This window comes from Arvicanthis niloticus, chromosome 5 (genome assembly GCF_011762505.2).
Source record: "Arvicanthis niloticus isolate mArvNil1 chromosome 5, mArvNil1.pat.X, whole genome shotgun sequence".
Taxonomy (NCBI): domain Eukaryota; kingdom Metazoa; phylum Chordata; class Mammalia; order Rodentia; family Muridae; genus Arvicanthis; species Arvicanthis niloticus.
In genome coordinates, this window is record NC_047662.1 from 97,048,803 (window position 1) to 97,074,931 (window position 26,129).

The 26,129-nt window shown below is 48.1% G+C and overlaps 1 protein-coding gene across 2 annotated transcripts in view; it reads right to left on the minus strand.

The window, feature by feature from the left end:
- The window catches only part of Col15a1 (collagen type XV alpha 1 chain), a 105,834-nt gene that overhangs the window by 19,568 nt on the left and 60,137 nt on the right, over positions 1 to 26,129 (minus strand). For both annotated transcript variants that reach the window (XM_034502627.2, XM_076935002.1), the window contains 17 exons: positions 25,939 to 26,031; positions 24,722 to 24,847; positions 24,053 to 24,115; positions 15,576 to 15,611; positions 15,066 to 15,206; positions 14,809 to 14,874; positions 14,132 to 14,167; positions 13,948 to 14,031; positions 12,318 to 12,383; positions 9,957 to 9,992; positions 7,445 to 7,507; positions 4,968 to 5,036; positions 4,824 to 4,859; positions 1,892 to 1,945; positions 1,736 to 1,795; positions 1,000 to 1,068; positions 841 to 882 (listed from right to left, as the gene is read on the minus strand). In XM_034502627.2, coding sequence (XP_034358518.2) covers positions 841 to 882; positions 1,000 to 1,068; positions 1,736 to 1,795; positions 1,892 to 1,945; positions 4,824 to 4,859; positions 4,968 to 5,036; positions 7,445 to 7,507; positions 9,957 to 9,992; positions 12,318 to 12,383; positions 13,948 to 14,031; positions 14,132 to 14,167; positions 14,809 to 14,874; positions 15,066 to 15,206; positions 15,576 to 15,611; positions 24,053 to 24,115; positions 24,722 to 24,847; positions 25,939 to 26,031 — 1,140 coding nt within the window. The remainder of the gene's footprint in view (positions 1 to 840; positions 883 to 999; positions 1,069 to 1,735; positions 1,796 to 1,891; positions 1,946 to 4,823; positions 4,860 to 4,967; positions 5,037 to 7,444; positions 7,508 to 9,956; positions 9,993 to 12,317; positions 12,384 to 13,947; positions 14,032 to 14,131; positions 14,168 to 14,808; positions 14,875 to 15,065; positions 15,207 to 15,575; positions 15,612 to 24,052; positions 24,116 to 24,721; positions 24,848 to 25,938; positions 26,032 to 26,129) is intronic.

Here is a 26,129-nt window from a genome sequence, read left to right on the forward strand (position 1 = left end):
CAATGTAAGCCCACTTCAAAGAATATTTTGAAATGATCGTTTGCAAACTCCAGAAAGCAGAGACCACGTCTGTCTAGGTCATTCCTGTGTCCCCCCCCGGGGCCCAGCAGAGTCCTTGGCACTGGTGAGAGCTCAGTAAATATTTACTGAAAGAATGAGAGAATGATTACGCACAGATCCATGACTCATGCCTGTCCCCGTGTTTCCTCACAGAAATAAATGTCTCTCTATGACACTGGCAAAATCCTACAGACAGTACTGCCAACTGCCTTGGGGGGCTGGGCAAGGGATCACAGTGCCTGCACCTGCTTCCTGGTCACCAGGAGATCTGAGCTGTGGTCCCAGCTGCCCCAAGCTCCGTGACCTTGGGTTAACCAAAGAGCTTCTGTGGGTAGCTGTCTTCCCGTGATAAAGGGGAGACATAACGCTTGCCTCTTGGGGTGGTGTGGTGAGCAGTAACCCAATCCTGATGGATGGAACTGAGTAGCTACAAATTTTAACCCCAAGTTCCCAGCCCAGAGGCCATGAATTGGCATCACTTCTTTTGGTTTAGAGGGAGTCTATGTTGCAATTTAATGCTCTTCCTGCCCGTGAAGCCAAATGTGGTTTCACTAACAGACAACTAGCTGTACCAACCATATTAAAATAAGCCAGTGTGTGGATATTTCATTACCAGGGTCTATTATCTAGAAACTTCTAGACCTTTAAGGGTCTCTATATGGATAGAAGATACCAGAGAAGACATACAGAGATGGGAAGTGCCCAAGGCAAGACTGATCTGTTTCTACAAGTTGGCGCTGGTACTTACTGCTGCTGAAGACATGCACGCATGTTACTTACTGGTGTTTTGCAGTGTGGCCGGGGAGGTATGGGAAAAACAGCCTGTGGGAAGAGAATATGAGGGGTGAAACTATCAGGAAACCTAGCTCCAGCTGAGGCCAATCTGGTGCTCACTGCAGAGTCCTCAGGAAAGCCTCCCCCAGCCTTGTCCTAACTTACACCTTTGATGTTAACCACAGCTCCAGGGAGTCCAGGGGGTCCTGGGGGTCCAGGTAGACCAGGTGGACCCTGAAGGGAAAAAACAAAAGTTGCTACTGAGTTTGAAGATGTGAGAGGCATCTGCAGCCTTTGCTACACACTCTAGGCTGGAAGCTGAGAGGGAGGGGCTTCTGAAGACAATCTGAGGCTTCTGCTTCGGATCTGCCTGCCCATTTACAGAGTACTCCCATATCTGGGCCATATTGCAGAGAGTTGGTAGAACTGCTATCTCATCCTGGTCGACACCCACAAATAATGAGGCCCAGAGAGGGGATACAACCTGCTCAAAGCCACACAGCAGCTTACAGAGAACTAAAATTGGAACTCAGATTCTGGTTCCCAGAGCAACGCTCGGTTAAGATCTGCATTCCTGAGCCTGTGTGCAGGACCGAGAGAGGACACAGGATGCTCAGATCGCTTTCTCCTTCCTTCCCCTTTCTGTCCGGTGTCTGCATTGGAGAGACTGACACTCTTCAGCATGGGAATGACCTAGGTGGCGCAGGACCCTCCTGAGAGTGAGATGGGGGACAGAGCCGAGTGTGAGGACCTCTGGGAGTGATGGAGGAAGAAAGCTCCCCTGAACGTGTATTCTGCAGGCCCCACTCACTGAACTTCATGGTACCGTAGGCTCTCTAACTGGATCTCATCTGCACTGAGGCCTTAGGGCATGAGATACGGAAGTGGCTGGACTACTCACAAGCAACATGCTCCCTCGATCTCCTTTGGCACCCTTGAGGCCATTCAGTCCTGGGCGACCCTGAGATGTACACAAGACACCTTAGTGAGCTCTTGCTGTGGGCCAGCCTGGTCACCACATGTCCCATCCTTTAGTCCGGGGAACATTGATACCTACAGGTCGTCCTGGGAGGCCAAATTCTCCTTTGTGTCCTGGTGGTCCTTTGGGTCCCTAGAAGCAAAATAAGCACCAGGCTAACAAATGCCAGAAACTCAGAGTCCCGAGATACGGGGATGCTGGGCACAATCGTGTAGGGAGAGCAGCAGGGACAGGATGAAGGGACATTAGCACTGGTCCTGGAGTGCCCACCTGCCCAGTCCCTGGTCTCCTGCCTCTCCTCAGCGAGAAGCATTTGCTCAGACCTTCAGATCTCCCGACTCTTCTGAAGGCTACGCACCCAGGACCCGACACCTCAGTCAGAATGAAGGAAATAGCAAGAAGCCAGCAGCTTCGTGCCTCACACCCAAGGTGCCCACATACTAGGCTGGCTCAGATCATGGAGCTTTGCATTGGTGATTCATTCCAGGGTCCCCATGTCCTCTTCTGAATCAGCCCTGCTTCTCTCTGTGCTAGTTTGCCCAAGAACCAGCCAGAGGATATAGTCTCTGCCCCACCCCCACCCATCTTGAAGCCCAGCCTCAGCACAGTGCCTCAGTCCTCCTGCAGAGTCCCTGACCCATGATCTCTACTTCAGTGATGGTTTTATGGGTTCATATCTTGAGTCAGTGTCTTGATCCAAGCTCCTGGCAGGAATCATCTTGTCTACTGGAGCTTGAGGAATGGCAGTATAATTATGTCTAGGGCTTCAAGTCCCTCTGACTACTACCATTACCATAGATAGCATGCCCTAAAAGATGCATTAAGACAGGGACAACATGAAAAGTCTCTGATATATATTACTCTTAGGAAGAGAAAAACAAAAGTAGAGGGAGTTTCCCAGGTATGGGTGGGATACTTGGTAGGTAGTTCTCGGGAACATTTCCCATGTGCACATGCTTGTACATGGAGTGTCCTGGATCTCATAAAAATGGAGATCAAGAGTGTCCGAGTTGGTAGGCCTGAGCTCCTAGGTGACGTTGGGGATGCTGAGCCACAGACCATGCTTTGAGTAACAAGCCTTAGCATATTTGTAAAAGAGTCGTTGTAAGCTACACTGGTCTCTAGGGCCATAGTTAGCCCAGATGGAAGCATTATGCAAATTAAAAGGTGCCCTTATTGCCTGTGTTTGGCAAGCTGTGCACAAGCTGGCCTTCAGTGGGATACCCGCCATAGCCATCTGGAGCCTCCTGCTGGCCCCACTACTAACTGTTTGCATTTCCCATAGAACTGGAGGTTACTGAGTGGTTAACCAGTTGGGAACAAGACTCTCCCATCTGCCTCTGATCTCAGCCCGTGTACTCTATATTCAGTCTTTTCTGTCTGACTTCAGGGACCCAAAAGCCTCAGAAGGTTTTCTGAAGGATGTGCTTGGAACACATAGCCATTCATATAAGTGCAAACCTTTCTCCCCAGGCCTGAGGTCCAGCTTCAGTCAAACAGATGCCCTGTGTACTCTGACAGTCCATCGTGTTTCAATAGGTAGATGGATAGATAGATGGATAGATAGAGAGGTAGATAGATAGATAGATAGATAGATAGATAGATACATACATACATACATAGATACATAGATAGATACATAGATAGATACATAGATAGATACATAGATAGATACATAGATAGATACATAGATAGATAGATAGATAGATAGATAGATAGATAGATAGATAGATGGCAGCTTATCTTTTGGAAGTTGAGTGGAGTGGTGGAGATGTGAGAGGGAGCCCCACCAGATACAGGGCATGCCAGGTTGGCCTCAAGTCTCCCACTTTATTACACATTACTTATCTTCTTTGAACCCTGTTTCCTTGTCTATAGACTTTGGGGGGGGTCATGTGATCACAACAGAGGGGTATGAGGCTGAAAAGAGATGTCCCTTAGGAAGCTCACACAGTGCCTGACCCTCAGCGGTGAGCCACACCTGATCTTTCTTCATTTGAGATGGGGTGTGTGTGTATGGATGCCCCACAGAGAAGTTTAGGGTTCACACTTGGGAGAAAGAACTCAGAAGTTTTCAAAAGTCCGGGTGTGCTACCTATTTCTAAAAGAGCAAAGTCAAAGAGCCTGTGATACTAACTAGCATGAATCTAATCCATTTATCATACAGATGGGCAGAAAGAGGCCCAGAAAGCAAGAGGAGGGCATGCCCCACCCCCCAAAGCAATAACATGGCAGACCCAGCACCATGTGACGTTCCTTGTGGGGCTCCCTGTGGCATCTATCAGTTCTTACCAGTTCTACTCTGCTTCCTGGACACACAGCTATACTACACACCTGAGGCTCCCCACGAATCTGAGTTCTGACCAGTGGAATATGCTAGGAGTGAGGATCTTTATAGTCTCTTCCACTTTCTCCTGTCTTAGACTTCCAACTAGACAATTCTTATGACTTGGGATCCAAAAGATGCTGAAGTCACTGCTTGGAGGGGAGAGGTCCAGGAGGAAGTAGCCACAGTGGGTTATGTAAGAAATGGGATGCTCCTATGGTCAACCAGTGGGGGTTGTTTATTGTTGTTTATTTATTATTATACATAAGAGTGTTTTGCCTGCATGTATGTATGTGTACTATGTCCATGCCTTGTGTCCACCAAAGCTAGAAGAGGGTGCCAGGTCCCCTACAACTGGAGTTATAGATAGCTAATTCACCATGTCAGTTTTGGGAACTGAACCTAGGTCCTCTGAAAGAACAGCAGGTGCTCTTAACCACTGAACCATCTCTCTTCCCTCCATCCCTGTTTTGTTTGTTTCTGAAAGTCTTAGGTAGGCCTGGCAATCACTAAGAAGTCTATGTCCCTGTAGCTCGCCTCCCACAAACATAGACACATGCTCTGCCACCTGTCACTGCATTACCTTTTATATTTTCACTAGTAGAATAACTCAATCTAAGTAAGCCAAAGCACAGCAAAGGTTTGAACCACTGTCCTAACCCAGTGGAGAGACACCCAGCTTACCATGGGTCCTGGTGCTCCATGAACTCCAGGTTCACCCTAAAACAGGAGACAGGCACTTGTTACTCAGAAAACACTGCTTAAGATACAACCAAAGATGGCAAGCCAAAGCACATGTATGCCCTCAGGGTGTGCTAACAGAATTACCTTTTTCCCCTTCACCATTTCCAGAGGGATGTCCCCAGTCAAGATGGCGCCAGGCTCTCCCTTCTCGCCCTGCAATGCAGAGAATATTTTAAGGTCCAGCCTCCTCCTGCCCCCTTGTTTGAGAGGTCATGCTTGAGAGCTCTCCATCCTGCTGCCATGGCTTCTGACCTTCAGTCTATCCCTCCAGTCCCGCCACTCCAACAAAGCCTTCTTGCTAAAGGATTACAAAAGCCTCTTGCATGGCGGAATGTTTTCTGAGATCTTTCTTCCAAGTGTTGTCCAAGTTAACTATGTTCAAGTGCACCTTCAAGGGCTCTAAACGAGGATAGATCTGTATCCTCTCATCCTCAGACCCCAGGATTCTGCCCCAGCATGGTCATCTACCTCTTGCCATAGGATGTCCTTCCAGGGTGTCCTGGATATCTAGCTCCTGACAAATCTGATAGTTTGCTTTCCTAATGTCTTGAGATTTGTCCCCACCAAGAATCCTTACTCTTGTTTAAATAGCTGAAACTGGGAGAGACAAAGCTATATGCATGGTGTATATGCTCTCAACACAAGAGCCATCTGTCTTGATGTGCAGCTGTCCTCCACTCTCCATACCTCTGTGCAAACAGCTTACTGGTTAGGCAGAGCTATCCTAGATGCTGGGAAAGAGATGATGGGAGACTAGGGTATAAGGATGCAGGATACTGTTCTTAAATCCTGTCCTCAATAGGCTCATCCATTATCCTGAGAGTTCCAGAAAGACATGCATGCAGAAAAGAAGGCCATGTGGAGAAACTAGCATCCTTCTATGCCTTAGCACTAGCCTGGGCAACTGGGCTGGCAACCTGCTTCCCACAGTTGAAAGTGCCCAGGTAGGGCACCAGAGTGAGCAGGGACGTCTCTCTTTCTCCATCCCACAAAGCCCACAGCTGACATGTGAGTCTTACCACTTCATTGGCGAGGAAAGGCAGTCCTGAGCAGCAGGAAGAAGCAAGCACAAAAGCATTAGAGGCAGAGCGTCAGGAATTGTAATGGCTGTAAGAGCTGGGGCGAGCTACCTAGTGTCTGTCCCAGACATTTAAAGTGTCAGAGAATCAGCAGCAGGAGTAGCCTCTGGGATCTAGAGTCTTAGCTCTACCTACTTGGCCACATAGAAAAAGGAACATGGGAAGCAAGAACTGCCAGAGTCAACTCAATCCCACCCCTTCTCTGCAAGTCCACCATAGGGACCCAGACATCACCACTCTCCTGTGCTTCCAAACTTTGCCCAACACACAGAGCTTACTATTTCTTAGTGTTGAAGACTAGGTCTCTGGAGCCTCTTTCCTTGTCCTGGGGACAATGTGGCACATGGGAAAGAAAACCCAGAGAAACTTCTAAGCCTCACTCCTCTCAAAGATGCTCCTTCTAGACTCCCCAGGGAGGTATAGCCACACCCATGTGTAGCCTCTGAAACTGGAGTGGGGAGTACCTTGCCCATCTGCACTGCTTTCCTGTCTTTGTCTTTCTATTATACTTGGTACAAAAAACAGCCAGGATCCTTAGGGGATCAAAAGATGAGAGATGGGTAGCCCACAACAGAGAAGGGATGCATGAGTATAAGCCAGCGTCTTTGCTGTCTACTTATGGATGTTCCTGTCTTCCTCGGCTATGAAAAACTACTCAGTTGATTGTAAGAGGCTGTGTAGGGGTACAAAGGGTGGCTCTGAACTCTGAGCTTCTCCAGAAGTCCCCTGCATGACATCTACTCTAACTACTAACTACTCTAACTACTCTAACTAATGCCCCAACTTACAATCACCAAGTACTGAAATTCATTTCATTCACTGATTTTTACATTCTTCCAGCCAGCAATTGTCATTTGTGGTCCAGACTCTGTACTCATCCCAGAGTTCCAGAAAAGTCTGTTGTCAGGAAGCACAAGTGATAGCCAGGGGACAGGATCAGCATGTGAGAACAGCATTCTAGGGGTCATTGAGCCATTCTCCAGATGGGGGAAGGGCAGAATCAACAGTGCCCTTCTGTGTGAGATCAGAGAAGTCATCAGCTAGAGGGTGTCTGCAAAATGGCACAGCATTTCTTCAGGACGATAAAAAAAAAAAAAACCTTCCATGGTCTGGAGAGATGGGTCAGAGGTTAAGAGCACTGGGCTGCTCTTCCAGAGGACTGGGGTTCAAGTCCCAGCACCCACATGGCCCCTAACAACCTTCCTTATCATCAGTTTCAAGGGATTTGATGCCCTCTTATGGCCTCAACCAATCACTGTATGCATGTGGTATACAGAGCTACAAGCAGGCAAAACACTCATACATATAAAAAATAAGACAGAATAGATTTTAATTAAGGAAAGCATCCTGGTATTAGAGAGCAGTGATGATTGGGAATCTTTTAAATGTCACCAAATTGCACTATAGGGACTGTGTCTCCAGACGGAAACAGTTGGCCAAATGGTCAGCAAATTCCAAGCACATCCCCATCTGGGCCCCTACCTGTTCTCCTTTTAGACCTGGAAATCCAGGCACACCGGTGTCACCTTTTGGTCCTCTAGGGCCCTGCAAAGAGTCATTGGAGGGTAATGTGTTATGGTTAAAAGTGTTTTCCTCAAACAGAAAAACAACTCTGTCTCTGTCTCTCTCTATCTCTCCGTCTTGTCTGTCTCTGTGTCTCTGTGTCCTTATCTCTGTCTCTCCCCTGACCCTCTCTTAGAACAAGCTCTTAACAAGCAGGCAGGAATCATGATTAGCTCTGATCTTTTTCTAACTGTAAAAAGGCAAAAAACAAAACAAAACAAAACAAAACAAAACAAAACAAAACAAAACCCAACCAACCCTGTGGGCAGAAGGCGAACCTGGGATTGGAGGCCTGGAGAGCCTGCATTGCTGTGGAGGATGCCCCACTGGGGCATCTCAGGGAGCTGGCTAGAGAACCATTCCTAGGATGATTGTGCTTTTCCTTCCCAGGCCATTGGGGTGAGGGTGGCTCGGTCAACTATCCTATCCTTGGATAGTCCATTTCTCCTGTCCTTTTCTTTTGGATGCTGGCCAGAGCTAAGGATGCCTGTAAAGTCCCTAATCAAAGATTTGGCTTTCTTGTTTTTTTTTTTTTTTTGTAAAGCCCTGTCCGCACTGGGTGGTCTCCTGCCACCAGATGGTTGATCTCCATGTGTATCTTCCTCCTCCTCCTCCAGGCAGCTGTGAGATTTACAGCTTGCCTACTCTAGGTTTTCCTAAAAGTCCTTGTGCCTCCACTTATGTATGTTCTTTATTCTTTTATTAATAAAAGTGGGAACCCCATGAGGAGACCCTGAGCCCCATGGTATAGGGTAGATCTGCTGCTGGAACCCCAAAAGACTCCCAGTAACATTTCTTTCCTGCCTTTTAATTCTTTGATAGAGAAACTGAGCCTGTTCCTGCTCCCGGAGACAGCATTAACTCCTTTGAATGCTAGTTTCCTTCAGGTGGCAGATCCGGACCGGCTTTTACTTGTTTCCCCCTGGGCCAACTCACCCACAGCTGCCCTGGACATCCTCTACCTGCTGGGTCAACGTCCACCTCACAAGATGGGACCCAGCATCCTAGCCTGCTATTAACCTTGGCTGGGACTCACACTACATCTCCTGCACCATGGAGGTGACTCTGTTCCCTTGACCTCCTTGCACCAGACCTATTGCCGCTGCACTAAAGCCTGTGCCCCCACCCCTTGCTGGGTGGGCTGCCTGGCACCCTATGCAGAGCCAAATCCTACACTTCAGCCAGAGTTCATGATCCTCAACTCCAGCAGACACGGAATATTTGTGACAGTGCCTTGCCCACTCATGGTGTCCACTGCCCCAGGGCAATTTATTGCTTTATTGCTGTTTAGCAAGATAGGCGGAAGGGTATGCTATCCATCACAGCAGCATCCTGAAAATATTTGAGTGTTATTGTTTAGCAGTGAACTTTTCATTCATCTTCCTTTTTCAAATACTTTTAAGTAAAGGACAATTGGGCCAAATCTGTCAGATGAAGACTCACATCTGGGGCACGCGGCCTGGCTCCTGTTCATGTGGCCTCCCTAACTTCCTGCAGTGGCCCCTCCCAGAGCACACAATCATTCTCGTGGAGGAAAGCACATTAGAATGTTCCAGAATGTGCCCTCGGACTTGAAGCAGCCACCTTGGGGGCTGCAGCTAAGAGGTCAGACCTCTTTCCCCTGCTCATCACAAGGCTGTTTTCTGCTTGCTCCCTCTGCTGTTCTAATGTCTAGTGAATGTGATATTGTAAAACCGTCTTCACAGTTTACGCTCACTTTGAAAAATATAAAAAAGCTTCATCATATTAAAAGTTCAGAAAAGTATGAAAAAACAAGAGGAGATTATCTACAGTTCGGCCATCAGGAATGCACGCCTGGGGTGTTTTTATCTGTTTCCTTCACTTGTCCCAGACACAGCGCCTCAGGCCTTTCCAAGTAGCAGAGTTTCAAAGAAGTGGTGCAGCTATCTCCCTGGGGCCACTCCTGGCCATCTACACAGGCACAAACTCTAGACAAAACTGATCGCTTCTAATGCAAAAACACATCGCCCTCCTATAAGGCACACACAGGCTGTTAATTGGGAGCCTTCCAGTCCGTAGCTCTCCTCTGTCCCCATGCACCACCGACTTCCTGTGTCTTGAGGGACTTTATCTGCATAGACTGTCACTTAATAAGCTAGGGTCACCCAGCTACAGCCCAGGGCTGGATGGCCCAAGAGTCATAAGACCCAGCCCTCTGTACTTATCATAAAAGTAGATACACTCAGGAGAACCTGTCACTTATGGCAGAAAAGAATTACTTACGAGATGGGAAAAATAAACCCTATGGGTCTCAAAGGAGAGGACAGATCTGCGGAGAGTATGAAACTGTGAGTGTGTGTGATGGAGCTAAGGCTTAGTCATGAGGGCTGGAGGAACAGCATCTCAGGAGTATAAGCAGAATGAGCATAGGCCCTGAGGACAGGTGGAAGCTAGCCACTGCAGTACTTACTGGAAATCCCGGTAGCCCCGGCACTCCCTCTGGCCCCTGCAACACACCAAAGACAAATTGTTTTCAGAGTCAGGAGCACTGTACCTCATGGGCCACAGTCCCTCAGGAGAGCAAAGGCCTGAACCCGTTTAACCCAGCAGGGATGGCATGAGGACCTGAGTAGGTCACTGACCCCCAGGAACCTGCCAACGACCCAAGCCCATTTCCACCCAGTGTGGATCACTGTCCCACTTTGTAGAAGGTTATACTGAGGACCAGGAGGGAAAGTACCACCCAGAATCATACAGCTAACTAACAAGAGGCAGGATCTGTCCTCAAGAACCCAGAGGCACGTGCTGCTCCCCAGGCCTGCCCCTGTTCTCCGCTGAAGCTTCCTCTGAGTGATGACTCAAGTGTGAAGTTCCGAGGGACGGAGATGGACAGCATGGAAACCTGGGTAAGTCAGCTCTGAAGATGGACTTGAGGACAGGCTGGAAGGCTGGGAGGGAAGTGGGTCCATGCTGGGAGCTAGTCTTTTATGAAAGGGATGGGATTTTTAAAGGGTCTGGTAAACAGTGTGTACTTAACCACACTGGGTCACAACCTGCCATTCCTGCCAAGTCCAGGTTGCTGATGTTATTAAAGGGATGGGAGTTTGACAGGATAGATAGATAGATAGATAGATAGATAGATAGATAGATAGATAGATACATAGATATAGATACATAGATACATACATAGATACATACATAGATACATACATAGATACATCAATAGATAGATACATAGATAGATAGATAGATAGATTAGATAGATAGATAGATAGATAGATAGATAGATAGATAGATAGATAGATAGATAGATAGATACACACACACACATACACACACAGGAACTACATAGAGGGGTCAGCAAAGAGGCTCAGCAGATAGAAGTGTTTGCTGCCAAGTTCAGTGATCTGGGTTCAATCCCTGTTTTTACTCATGTAAAACAGTAGTGAACCAACTCTACCAATTTGTCCTCTGACCTCCATATGCACTCTTTGGCATACACAGCTCCATTTTGTCAGATGCCCTTTAACACACACACACACACAATGTTAATAAATTACATTTTAAAAAGAACTAGTTAGAAACAAATTTCTTAACCCAGAGGCTATGGGGCAGAGGCATGAATGTAACGCTTGAGTCCTCTTAGGAGGAAGCTGCTACAGAGTAAGTAGAAGGTTGATCCAGCCTTAGAGATGAGGAGGACCTGGATTCACCCTCAGGAAGGACATTGATGGGGAAGAAAGAACAGAAGGTGAGGCCCAGAATCCAGCTACCAAGGGCCCAGGGCCCAGCAGCTCAGAGATGCCGATGCTCATGTTTAGTCTGTCTCTCTTGCTATGCTGTCTCCCCACCAGCACCCTAAACCTCTCTCTAGCAGTTCTAGGGAGAACAAAGACCACCATGGATGGATTTTTTTGCCCAGTGCCTGGCCTTCCTTGGACTTTGAATATTGGGTCGTTGGATTATTCATTTCAGTAGCAATCAATGGACAGGAGCCCCCATGGGACACAACACTGGAGAGGTCACAGTGGAATGAGCCTCACAGATGCTGCTCCACAGAAGAAAGCTGGGGCAGAGGCATCTTCCAGATAGCTGCAGAAATCTTGAGGAATATTCCAGGTCCTTTCCCCCAACAACATGCATGGTCGACCTCCCTGTGTTGCAGGCTGGGCTGCCCCAGCTGCATCTGCTATGCACAGCTATGAGCTTGTATCTCTAGCTCCAGAGTGACTTGCCAAGTGACACAGTGTGCCAAGCACTCTCACCTCCCCTCCCTCTACAGACTGTCCCAATGTCTGGAAAGAGAACCAGGGGCTCTGAGTGGTCGTCAGAGACGACGGTGGACCCCCAAGGCTCCTATGGCCAGCATTTTCTCCTCCCTGGTCCCCATCAGATGCCATGGGAGTTTTATTGAACTCCTTCCTTCTTTTGAGACCCTGTCAAGCCTGAGCCTCGAGGGAGACATCTCTAAAACGTTGTGAGAAAGGGTGAAATGGGTGTCAATCCTCTGGCTGCGGTGTCCCATAAGCAGAATCCTGTTCTAAGAAATAAGACTGAGCAGATACACGGTGGTCCACCACACTGCCCAGGAGGCAAGGTTCCAGGTGCTGTCTCATCTCACACAGAGTTCTGGTACACAGGACTGAACACTTCTGCTCCCTGAATGCAACTCCGCACAACAGAATCAGTATTATAAAAACTCAAAGATGTAGGCTTCCTTCCTTCCGACTTGGATAGACTCTGGCTCTATGCTTCTGGAGCTAAAAATCCAACACTTTCCACAGGCACATCTGGGTAGAAACCTCACTCAAGGGCAGATGCAGATACAAACCGGAGGTCCCATGAGCTCAGGGATGTCAGAGAAATTCATGGATCCATTGGTGATGTTGATCAAAGACTGAAAGAGAAAAATTTCAGTGAAGACAAAGAAAGACAAGTGCTCCTCCTTGCTTCTGGCAAAGAGACCTTAATTGAAGTCACCCAGTATGGAGCACATTGATCACACCCCAAAGTCACTGCCAAACACACCCAGCCCTCCCACTCCCCTTCAAACAGCCCCAGCCTGCCTGTCACTTTTCCTTTTAAATTAACTTTAAAATTATCCAGCAGATGAATTCCTTCTCTCTTCTAAAGTTATAAGCATATGCATACATACATACATACATACATACATACATACATACATGTGTGTGCCCATATAAGGCATACGTGTGTGTGTGCGTGTGCGTGTGTGTGTGTGTGTGTGTGTGATATAACTCATGTATGTCGTTACTTTAGATAAGTGGCATTAGGTCCTGTACCTCCCCTCCAACTCATTCTTCCCTACTCAATCATCTTGTGTGGAACTTTCCATGTGCGATTCTGGAAGACATCTATTTTTAGTTTGAACAGACTGTCAGGGAGCCCTCCAAAGGGGCCATGCAATTTACACTTCCCCGACAAGCACTCAAGATTGTCTACTTCCCTCCCCACAGGCTTGGCACTTTTAAATCATACTCTGTCTCCTCTTAACTCTGGTCATTCTTTTTCCAGGACTTTGGGACTTTTGGCACGAGTGTCTGCATCAGAGTGTTGATGGTAGACGCAGAGGTTTAAGTGACACTCAGGTGGGAACAGGCAGAAGATAAGGGGCACATGGAAGGACAGGCGCTGCCAAGCCTTTGCTTCCTCATAGGAGTTAATGGTGACATGAAAGCCACACATTACTGACTCCCTAGGAATGGGGGGGGGGGTCAGAGTGGAGAGAGGCTTGGTTTACTCATCCATGTGGCGAGCTTTCTAAGTGAAATTTTGGAACCTAATAGGTTTTTTTTAAAACAAAACAAAACAAAACAAACAAACAAACAAACAAATTCCCAAAGAGCCATCCAGTGATCTCTTGTGAAGACCCCTCCCAACAAGAACTGGCCCTCCAGAGTATAACCCTAGCTCCTCCTGGTCTCTTTACCCCCACCCTGGAAGATGGGTGATGCTTCCTGATGGCAGTTTGGAGCATGCTCAGCACTGTCCTTCTCTCTCTTGTCTGACTCAGGAATTAGTGAGCTCCATATTATGACTGGATGCTGGAATTAGTGGCTCTCCCACAGGGTTAAGGCCATCAGTACTCTCTGCCAGCATTGAAGGTGATCCCAGGCCTGTGTCTCCAGCTTTGACTTGCCTTCTTAACTAGTTCAGAGCCTTCCTGGAGCACTTATTTGGGGCTTCCTCAAGACTCCAGTACTTTCTAGACTGTTGTCTGCCTCCTGACCCTGCCCAGCAGAAGAGCAGACTCTGAAGGATGTATGTAGGAGTGTGGTGGCATGGAGGGGATAGGAACAGAGAGGTTGGCATGCTGGCAGGTGCAGGCCCTGACATCCTGTGTAGTTAACAGCCTCAAAAGTCCTGAAGTGACAAGTTAGCTGCTATCCCCCCTTAGCAAAGCGGAAAGCATGTGGCAAAGCTTTAACCTGGGTGATACTCACACTTGTCAGGACCTCGACACGTCCAGGTGGTCCCCTGGGCCCAGGTGGCCCCATAGTGCTGGTTCCATCCATTCCCCGTTCACCCTAGTTACAGCAGAGGGATGTTAAAAAACAAAACTCACAGTCCACAGATAATGCTTCTATAACCTTCTGAAAAGACCCCGCCTCTGATGGGCTAACTCACCTTGGCTCCTTGTTCTCCTTTTTCTCCTTTGGGACCCTAACAAAAATAAGCAAAGATGAAGAGACATTCCTTGGTTTCCTCCTGTTCTCTGGCGCACCCTTTTTGCATCTCTCCCTAAACTCTCCAAAGGATGCTGTCCTGGGTGATGGATCAAAGGACAAGGGGAAAATTCCCATTCCAGGCTCAGAAGAGAAGTCTCCCCACACAGCGAACCATGGAGGTCCTCTCCCAGCATGGAGGTGCCCTCCTGATCCCACCCTTAGATCCCATGTGTGCAGGAGCTGTTTTGTGTGTTAAAAGTCACTCCCTGGGCACTTGGTTCTGGGCTCCATGTGACGATCATAATATCCAGTGGAGTGTCTTCAAGCAGGTGTACCACATGGGACAAGGGCAGTGCCTGCTGGGGATGAGGAAATGGACAGGGTAGGCATCTGCTGGGAGCCTAGCACCGTGACAGGAAGCCATGAAACTGTTCTCTGGCTCAGTAGTGAGGACCTGGCCAGTAGGGACAAAGATGACTATCAAGATTCCTCACTGCAGTGAGTACCTTACAGGCAGCCCAGCCTGGGGCTGGAGGCACAGTGAGTGTGAATCATCGAAGTGAGGCCCCACAGCCTCCTCCCCTAGGGATAACATCAGAACAGCCCGCATAAAAAGGTTCATAAAAGTCTACCTACACTTGGAGAGGAGGGTCCCAAGATTCTGGGTTTGCTCAGCAGCTGGATGTCCCCAGAGCCTTCAATCTGTGGGAGGAAGAAGCAAGGATGTCGGAGTTCACTGCCAGGCACCTGCTTGAGCCAGGCAGGATGCTAGGGGGCAAGAAGCTCACAGGGGACTCAACAAAACCCCTACCCCGGGCTGGTACCCAGTGTGTTGGGGCTTCCAGTGCTCTTTATCTGCCATCACTCTTCAGTCACAGAAAGGGCAAGCGTACCTCAAATCCAAGTTCTGTTGTACATCCCGGGCCTGGAGGCCCAGGGGGTCCAGGAGGCCCTGGTGGTCCCATGACCCCAGGGGTGCCAACTTCTCCATTCTTCCCTGGAGGACCTGGTAAGCCTCGGCTGCCAGGGTCGCCCTGTAAGGAGAAGACAGGATAGTTGCCAGCTGCAACTTCCCCCCTTGGAAAAAGCAGTGTGAGCACCTGAGTCAGAAAATGACTCCTTGAAGCTAATTAAGTTTAGAAATTCTCTGATGGGCAGAGCTTGATGGCACAGAACAGCTGTCTCACTAATTGGCATTTCCCTCGGCTGACATGCTCACTAGAGTATTGAGGAAGGAGGAACATTGCCGGGTTGGCTCCCCACCATCCCAGCTGGCCTATGTTCCCCGAGCCTCCACTCTGGGGAGTGCTTCTCTTTGCTCTGTGACATTGATGGGTTCACTCTTCTGGCCCAGAGGGACACTGAAGAGGGGAGTAAAGGGGAGAAGAGCTGCTCTCAGTTACCTTCTCGCCAGCCGAACCGTTAGGCCCTCTTGCTCCCTGAAACACACAAACACAGGGGCCAATTAGGATGCATCGAACTAGGCTTGCTCAAAGAAAAATGCAGAATTACAGACGAGTGAATAGCAGGCTATGACAACAGGCTTGTTCTGTCTGGGCTTGGCTGGTGTCTCCAGGCTGAGCACATTACCATAGGTATCAATCAGTCTACTGAACAAGCAAACCTTGAGAAATCCATTCCTCAATAATTAACCAAACCCTTCTCCTTGAGACTAAACTAAGGCAGTTGGCATGAAGCTGGAGAAATCAAAGCAGTCTCTTGGAGACTCACACTGAGGCAGCTGTCCCCTATCCTGCCCCCCCCCCCCCATGACAGAGGTAAGAGGTGCTTCCAACTTTAAACAAGGGAAGGGGTAGTGGTTAATTTTGATGATCAATTTGGTTGGGATGAGAAGCACCTTGAGGATTTGTAAAACACACTTCTGGGTGTGTCTCGGAGGGAATCTCCAGAGAGCATCAAATAAGGGGGGGGGAAGACCTGCCCCAAATGTGGGTAGGACCATCCCATAGGCTGGGAGTCCATGGGCCAAGTAAGAGAAACGAAGCCAGCTAGCACTGCACCCAGACCACCACCTTGCTCTCGACTGTCAAAAGAGCTTGCAGCGTTGCTCTGCTATGTCATCTTGCTGCCCTGACTCTGTCTCAACCATAGCCCAGACCAAACAATGGAGCTAGGCAACTGGACCTCAACCCCTGAAACTGTGAGCCTAGCAAAGGCTGCTCTCCTGCAGGAGACAGCCCAGCTATCATGCGGCCACACAGAAGCTGTGACATGGACAATGATGTGGCAGCCACAAAAGACTATCTCTCCTTGTCCCTTTCTTGGGCTAGATCCCATGCATAGCAATAACCTCTATCACCCATAGGATAGGTGGCAAGTCTATAATACCAAACCTCAAGTAAGACAGAAATCCCCTGGCCTGAAATGCCAAAGTGAAACAGACAGGAAGCTAAGAAAACTCAGCCACAGAGACCGAAATGCCCTGCACAATAGTGGAGAAAGCAAGAGTGGGCGTAGGGTGGTGAAGGGGCTGGGGTAACCCTGAAGGAAGCAAGAAGTTAGAGATGCCCCTGGATCCTCTAACAAGGAGGCAGGCTAAGTTTCTACCTCACGACAGGGCTCAACCCTTACCAGTTCCCCTCACCTTCTTGACACACCCCTGCCAAGGAGCACTTGAGGGTGCCTTAATACCACAAGAACAGTAAGAGTTCAGGAGCAAAGAGAGGGCAGGGCTCTGGAAGCCTGGAAGATCCATGGACTTCCATGGAAGATTAGTTCCTGAGGCGCCCTGTGTAATGGGCATTCTGGTCTTTCCATCCCCACTCAGAAATTTACAAGCCTCAGAAGCAGCCACTTCCTACTTCCGTAATGGTCTAATGCCAACAGAGGCCTAGACACTGAATGACATGCCAATTTTGTAAGCAAACACCCAGAAAGAATCCAGGATCTGAGGAAAGGCAACACTATGAAGGTGACAAAGTCAGCAACAGCAGAAATAACACAACGCAACAAGAATGCTAAGAACTCTGATGCTTTCAGGGAGAAAAGGAAAGACGCTAAAGAGTCACAAAACAAGAATGGACTGTTATCAGATGAGGACAGTGGAGGCCACAGACATGAAAACTTATGATGGTTGAAATGAAAAACTGTATGGGACTAAGAGAAAAGGCACACCCTGAGGAGAAGTACAGCAGAGAAGAGCAAAGACCAGGATACAGGACTGCTCCGAAAAGCCAGCACCACAAGTAAAAGACATAGGAAGAATGGCCAATAGAGCTCGGAGGATAATCGGGAATTCCAATTACGGATCAAATAGAATAAAGGATACGGAGAACAGAGTAAGCAGCACGTGAGCACACAATAACTTGACATCCCTGCACTCGACATTAGCAGAAGGCTGAGGTCTGTGGTGAACATTCCTGAAAAAAAAAAAAAAAACAAAAAAAACAAAAAACAGAACACAGAAGCTCCACAACCCAGAAGTCTCCAGATTAAACACCACTCCACCCCTAGGCTCTTTAGCACCAAGAGGGAGAACACATGTTTTAAAGAATCCACATCCAGCGACAATGCACCAAGGGATCTCAATACACCAAGCAAAGGAACGTGACTCCTAACACCTGCCAAGGGAGAAGGCAGTGGCCTTAGGTAGGCTTGGACTGGGAGCGAAATCTGAGCTCATCCTCTATAACAGGATGCTCACCTTCAAATCCCAGGGGCAAATGGTTTCCTAAAATTTCATAAGCAGTCAAATAAGCCAGGATCACATTATGTGTGGTCTGGAATTCACTAGCTAGATAGACTAGGCTGGCCTCAGACACATAGAGATCACCTCCTTCTGCTTCCTGAGTGCTAGCATCCCCACACTAGGCTAACAGAAGATTTTAAACAGCCAAAAATCTGGAAAGTGTGCTGTGCACAGACCTGCTCTGAAAACACTACAGGGATATATATTGTCCTTCAAGAGTATTTGAGGAGGAAACATGCAACACAGGAAGCAGTTTCCACAGGTGAAAGTTTCCACCTTGACTACATTTATAATTGTAAATTCACTCAAAAACTGCCCAAGGCAGAGCTTCTCTGACCTCTGATCTGAGCCCAACACTCTTCCTTGTCCCATGGCTCTGCCAAGACTCAGGGGGAGGCCAGGAATTGAATACTCTTTCAGGTTCCTTCCAGCTGGCTCTGGGAATGTTTACTGGGGATGAGCCTACACAAAGTTCTTCAGGTAAATGGCAAAGGTGAGAGCATCCCTGGGCAGCCCAGCACACAGACAAGTCACCCAGAGACCCACAGGCAGCCACCAGGCGTCTTTTTCTGCACTCTCTGCTCAGTGGCTGTTGCTGGCCTTCCTGGGGCATCTGGGAGCTCTCTGTGGCAAGGCTTGTGATTCTGCGAGTGTGGGCTATCCTGGGGCATCTGGGAGCTCTCTGTGGCAAGGCTTGTGATTCTGCGAGTGTGGGCTATCCAGCAGTGCTGAAGGAAGACGGATGCCTGGTATGTATGGGGCATAGAGAAAAGGCCCCACATCGCAGTAATAGCTCCTTGGTTGGGAGACCCTGCTCAGTCCCTGGGCTAATGATATGAGCAGGAAAAGTGTTGAGCCTGTTGGAGGTGGTATCGGACTCCCAGGGCAGGGAGAACATGTTGGAGTGTACCAAACTGCCACAGTCAGAACCCTCTGTAGCTGGTCCTAGGCAGTCCTGCAGAAGCTCAAATGTCCCCTAGCCCAGAAGCCATCAGAGATTTCTGGCTGTTCAGAGACACAAGGAAATGGAACACTAAGCAGAGTAAGTAGCCATGGCCAAAGACAGCACCCTCCCCCCCACCTCTACTCCCACCCCTATCCCTATTTCCACCCTACCCCCACCCTCACCTTCACCAATGGCCAACAGGGACAAACTGAGCAAATGTGTGTGACCTGGGGCAGAAATGTGTCTCGAGTTACGGAGTCCCTATTTAGCTGCAGTTTCTTATTTCTGTTCCCCTTGGGCATGAGCAGTTACACACTGCACACTGTCTGCTTCAGTACCTCCTTAAGAAAAAGTATCTATTTCCAGCCACACATCTAACCACCAGCAGCAGGGCTCTTGTGAACCATACCTAAGGTTGCCCAGACTCTGAAAAGGTTCAGCTGCACTTCCGATGGATCCCGTTAAAGAGAACTGTGTCATGAAAGGGGAAAGTGCATCACTTCCAATAGCTTTCCCAAGCTCATTTAAGCCAAGTGTATTTTGTAGCAGATTGAGAGGAAGTTCTAGAAATCACCTTAGTCTCTGGTCTCTCTCTGGTTATTTTACTCAGCTTGAAAAAGGCAGGACTCAGGTCCAGTCCACTGGCTCTCAGGTATGGTTGTCATCAATTTGGAACTGACCAGATTAGCCAGGGAATGGAAGGCTCTACCTTACTGGAGTTTTCGTGGATGAATAGGGTAAAACTTGAGAACTGTGATAAATAGTTCAGGAAATACGCTGAACTTCCGAAATGAGACAATAGAAAATGCCACTCCTTAGCCAGAAGGAATTTTCGTGCATTGAGTCCAGCACCTTCTTGGGATTCCAACTAGTAGAGATATGTGGTCATAAGCAGGAAACTATGGACAGATCAAATCTACAGTGGAATGACTCACAACCCTGTTGTGTGTCACAAGATCATACTTCACTTTTTTTTTTTTTTTTTTTTACTTTGAGACAAGGTCTCACTATGTAACCCTGGCTGGCCTACATCTTACTATGCAGACCAGGGTAACCTCACCCTTTTAGAGATACTCCTGCTTCTGCCTCTCAAACACTGGGACTAAAGGTGTGAGCCACCATGCCTGTGCTATAGTTTAGAATCTGTAATGATAAATTTTAACTATCAGCTTGATTGGCCTGAGAATGCCAAGATCAGTAAACCACACTTCCGGCCATGTCTGTGGTGTTTCCAGAGAGGACTAAATAAGGAGGGAGACCCCCAGCCTGCACCTGAGTGACATGTCCCACAGACGAAGGGTCCAGATGGCATAAAATTGGAAATGGTTCCTAGCTCAGGCATGCATTCTGTTTTCTGGCCAACATGAGCTGTTCTGTACTGCCCTTCCATTGACTCTCACAGTGATGGCCAGAGCCTCTGTCCCTGACCTGTGACCTTTGCCCAACCATGGGCTCCCACCACGATGAGCTGAAATCTCTAAACCAAAAGCCAAAGCAAGTCCTTCTACCTTTTCTCAGGTGTTTAGTCACAGCAACAATAAGGCTAACAGAATTCAGTAGAAAATTTGGCTCATTGTGGTGAACTGAATTATCAAGGGTATTACAAGATATCAATATAAAGAAACATGGAAGCCCCAGATACATGACCTTTTTTTTTTTTCTCTCCTGGGGTTCCTTGAAGGGTACCCCAGTCTGCAGGGTTTGGTCATGGGCTTTGTAGTAATGTTAATTTCAGCTCAGTATCCTCTACAGACTACAGTCTCTTTGGTTTTATGGAAACCTTCCACGCAAACGTGCCGAAGCCAATGGATAATAACAGAGAACAGATAAGAAGCCAATACTGTGGTGTGTTGGACTTTAAACACAGCTGGTTTCTGGATTCTAGGCAAAAGCAGGTCTATCCTCTGTCTTTAAGGGTAGCGTGATGCTATCACATGAGCTGTGTTCCACAGCAGATTGGGATATCTAAGAGATAGGGACCGTTATGATGACATCATCAAATTTCTCTTCTAACTTATGGGAAGACAGAAGCCGAGTCTACATTGACATTTCCAGTCCAGTGAGATACTCAAAGACAGCTCTTGGGAGCTCAAGTTTACCCAGAAATTCTGGATAGTTGAGAAAATTTCAGAGTACAGACAGACTCTTTCTTGTGTGGGTGTCTCAAAACCTTCTACGGCAAATGAATACCATGAAAACCCTGGATCCTGAAGACTTCATGCCTCAGTCCTGGCAGAGCTGGAGGCAGAAGCTTCAGTCCAAAAGGAATAATATCTGAGGATCCTGCTCTCTAGAAGGCTCCTCAACTGCCCTCCCAGATGTGCTCTGCAGCTGGGAAAATAGGTCATACCCATCTCTTCCTTCCTGGGATAAAGGTGTCAGGGTTAGCTGTTCAACCTAACATGGGGAAAATAAAAGGTGCTTCTGTTTATGCTGAACATCATAAACAATTTACTAGATACACTCCTAATGACCATCTACACTTTGATGACAAGTTCATGTTTGATCATAATGGTTTTATATAAAGTATTTAATTGCCCAGGTAAATAAATTGAGTCTCACTCATGTGCGGTGGGAAAGCAACTCACTTTGAGCTGGGCAGGATAGTGCACGGGTATAATTCCAGCATTTGGGAGGGGGAGGCAGGAAAATCAGAGTTCAAGATCATCCTCAGCTCTTATGGAGTTGGAGGCTAGCCTGGGAAGCATGAGACTGTCCCCCAATTTGGATAGTTACCTGGGCTTATAGCCCAGATTAATAGCATGAGAAAAGACTTCCTACAACTCAGTTTATCTAGCCATGGGAGGTGCTGCCTAAGCCTTGTCAATAGGATGTGTGGGCCAAAAGAGGACACTGTGACAGGAGTCAAGGGGTCAAATGTATCACTGGAGCTGATGTCTCATAAGGACCCCGAGACACTCATTTCCTTCACAAATGAAGTCACTTATGTGACTATATGCCAGACTGTTTGTTTTTCCATCAACTCTCCAAAATGCAAATGTCTAAATCCTTCTAGAATCTGCTTTTGCTTAACCCCAAAGCATCCCATGTCCCCAGGACAACAGTGGGCCTCTTAGCAAATCCCAGGAATAAAGCAAAACGGACCTACAGCAGTTAGCCAGCCCAAGATAGCTCTTCCTTCTTGCTGCTCTACTGAGCCAGCTGCAGCCAACAGGGGAGTCATGTGCAGCACACGGTGTCTCCAAGCACAGACAGTGTGGGAGGTTTAGCTGCTGGTTTGTAGGAGCAGGCAAGGTAAGTGTGGGTTGGTGGGGCTTCCCGCAGACCTAAATTTCTTATGAGACAGTTGTTTTGTATAAAATGACTTCCCCAAGATTGCACAGTTGTTTCTTTTTCCGAGACATTCATTTGCCACAAAAATCAGGTTACTCTTTCAGTTAAGCACACTCAAGGGTTGATGGATGGAAACTGGGATTTGATTCAGTGGCTCTGGTGTCCTGGCAGGAGACATTTCAAATATGTTCATGGGGGTGATGTACGGGGCTCCTACCTCCTATAGAGCGGGTTTGTTGAACCTTCATTAACATATCATTAATATAAAGCGTGTTGTTTTTACTTATTAGCTCTCTTTGTATAAAGAGGCATGTCTTCATTATGTCTGGGAAGGCTACAGGGGCATGAACTACCTTCCCCCACGAGCACCAGCACGGATGGATAGCAGGCGGCTTCAGTAGACTGAAAGCAGGCTAAATAGAAATGGTAGCTTAAAATGCTGTTTGAAGAATACCCCACTTACTCATAAAAGACTAACAGAGTCTTGCTAGGTTGGAAGGATATTTCAGCTCTAAGGCAGGATAAGGGTTCAGGGTACACAGGAATGCTAGCAACTTCTGTGTCATTGCTAACAAGGTTCTCAGCAGCATTAACCCTGTGCTCACAGAAAGAGGAAGGAGGAAGGGAAATGTTGAGAGAAGTCAGGCGTGGTGGAACACATTTATAACCTAGCACGAGATGGTGAGTGGAGAGATCACAAGTTCGAGGCCAATCCAGGCTACGTGGCATGACTTCATCCCAACAAATCCCAAACGAAACACTGACCCCAAAGAAAGACTGACGAGAAGCACATTCAGTGCCCCTCACCTTCTCCATGTCCTACTTTGGTTTCAGCTATTCCGTTAGCCACAGGCTGAAACTATTAAGTGGAAAGTTCCAGAAATAAGCAATCCACAAATTTTAGCGTACACAACATTCTGAACAGAACAGTGAAATCTTACAGATTCCTGCTCCATCCTACCTAGGATATAAGCAATCTCTTGGTCCAGCATATCCATGTTCTATACACTACCCATTCATCAGTATCTCAGCTGCCACCTTAGTTATCAGACCATTATTCGCCCATTCATTAACCCTTGTTTTACCTAACAATGGCTCTAAAGTAGACAGTAGTGATGCTTGTATTTTACTATAGTATATTGTTATGACTGGTCTACTGCATCATTAGTTATTGCAGTTAATCTTCCACTGTGCTTAATTTAGAAACTAAATAGCTCTCTCCCCCCACCTGTGTGTGTGTGTGTGTGTGTGTGTGTGTGTGTGTGTGAATGCATGAAACAATTCATTGTTTAACAATATAAACGTGTGGAGAGGAGTCCTGTAACATAACCCTTAGGATAAAGGAGGGTCATTGTATCTGAACTGGGCCTTGATGACAAAGAGAAGTGACGTTCCTGACAAGGCAGATACCACAGGTGGAGGCTTAGAGTCTTCTAGAGAGGAGCACACGGCAGCCGGCTTGTTGCTCCTCAGAGCTGTGGCAGTGAGCAGTAGTCACATGCTACAGAAACAGCTGGTGACAACCATGAAAGGCATCAGGGCTTTCCCTAACAGGGCGCCTTAGGTATTTTTTCAGGAGCCGGTGAGCGCCTGCTCCCTGAAGGTGGACAGGCACAGGAGGAGGATGACTGTCGGAGGAGTGGACATCAATTAAGGTACTAATGCTGCAGGGTGGGCAAGAGGAAAAGAATAACGGGTAAGGATGCACAGAAAGGTCATAGGTAGGGCATGAGGTAGATGGTGTCACTATCGTTCACTGATGCTACGGTTCACAGGAGTGGAAAGGAGAAACAGATGAGAGGACTGTGAGCCCAATGGTGGGAACATCCCAGAGAAGTGAGAAAAGAGAATAAAAAAGGAGACAAGCTCAGGTAACGGTGAGAGAATGGCCAGGCTGGCATCCTGCGTGGGAACTTCAGACTGTCCCCTACCTTCTCTCCTTTCATTCCAGGCTGGCCAGAGGCTCCATCAAGTCCAGGCTGTCCCTCGGGGCCCTGGGGAATATCAGTGACAATCAGCTCACAGAATCTCTGCTAAAAACCGCACAAACCCTACATAGGATGGAGGGAAGGCTGGGGAACTCAAGAGCAGTGAGCACAGGGCTTGCTGCTTGTGCCCCAAGACAAACATCCTCTGGTCTCTAGGTTACTTGCTCAGAGCTGCGCCAGGGAGCTCTGTACTTGAAGGACATCAGGAGCAGAGCAGGAAGAGATGATCTCTAAGGCTGTCCCACACCAGAACTAACTGTGGTATACTGTAGTAGATTCCAAAACTTCCATGAGGCTACACACACAGACACACACACAGACACACACACAGACACACACACAGACACACACAGACACACACACAGACACACACACAGACACACACACATACATACACACACACACACACACACACACACACACACACACATCAGAAAACTGGTGCATGCAGAATGTTCTTGACTATCCTTCCCTGGAGTCCCTGGCTAATTCAGATGGGGGAGGTTTTGGATTCCAGCCTTGGGTAGTGCTGGGTCTGTGGTCTGTGAGTGAAAGGAAGGCCCAGGAAGCCCCCATGATCACAGGCTGAGGGAGAAGGCTTCAGTTGCTCACCTGTGGTCCTGGCTCACCAGGAGCTCCATCCTCTCCAGGAGACCCAGGGGGTCCCATGAAAACATCAGTTCCTGGTTTTCCTGGAATCCCAGGTGATCCCGGTGGGCCTGGGGGACCTGGAGGACCCTGAAAGGGTTTGTTAGAAGCAATGAGAGAGGCTGAATACCAAGTGTTTTACCTTCTTTCTAGTTCTCGAAACAATCTGGTAAAGAAGGATTGGGGTTCCTTGAGCAAGGAGAAACTGAGGCTCAAGGTGACAACATGACTCAAGAACTCATACCCACGCAGTTGAAAAGCAGGGAGCTGGCATTGGAATATACGGCTTTCCAAGCAGATCACGCTATGCTCTCTCCCAAATGGTGTATACGATAAAGAGCCAATTATCTGGAATCCCAGAAGAGCCCTGGCTAATTCAGCTTTCTAATTGACTATAAGGTGAGCCAAACAGCCTGTGTTTGGCCTCATCCTGAAATGCTTACCAGAGGGGATTTGTTTCCTCAGCCTCCTGCTGGGCTGTCAGATCTCACCAGCCCAGAATGTTCTTGGTAGATCCACTGGGCTTGCACACTACCCATTCACTGAGCTCAGGACCCATTCCAGCCCTGAGCACGAGTAATGGGCGGGGGGGGGGGGGTGCAGCTAAGTGGGGCTTCAAGCTGGGCAGCACAGGGCTCAGGGGAAGAGCTGGAGAGAGGGTTGTGTCCAAGTATGGGGCAACAGCTGCATCAAGAACCAGCACACTTCCCTGTCGGCAATTTAGAGAGGACTGGCAGAGCCCAGCCCTGGGCAGGCCAGATGTGTCACAGGCACCAAAAATGGGCCAAGAGCAGACTGGGGGCCCCGGAGGAGTTTACACTGGAAGTTTAGTGTGAGCTGCCATCCAGAGAAGAAACCAGGGTAATTCTTTCATAAGAGGAGGATGGGAGACATGGGGAGAGGTGAAGGTAAATGAACAAAGTGCTATGAAGGAGAAAGGAACTGATTCCAGGGAAGGAGAAAGGTGGCGAAGAAGGGGTTCTCAACACAAATCCAGGCCCATGCTTATTGAAAATAAGGTAGAAATATCAAACATGTATGAAGTAAAGGGGAGTGTATGATGATCTCCACACACAAGCGCCAGCAGTTCCCAAGGGGTCAGTCTACAGTCACTGCTGTCTGACCCACAACCTTCCCTCCCAGGTCCCCAACACCAGTCCCCCCAAACCTTTAATACTTACTCTCAACAGATCCTCATTGTCCATGATGTCTCCAGAGCCTGAGCCCACATCCAAGCCCCCAACAGGGTCTGACCCCTCGGCCTCCACTCCTACCTGAAGAAAGAAGAAATTCCCACATGTAGATCCAACCTCCAAACAGTTATGTCACCTCAAGTGCTCATATTCTACAGCCTTAGAATGTCTATGGCCAA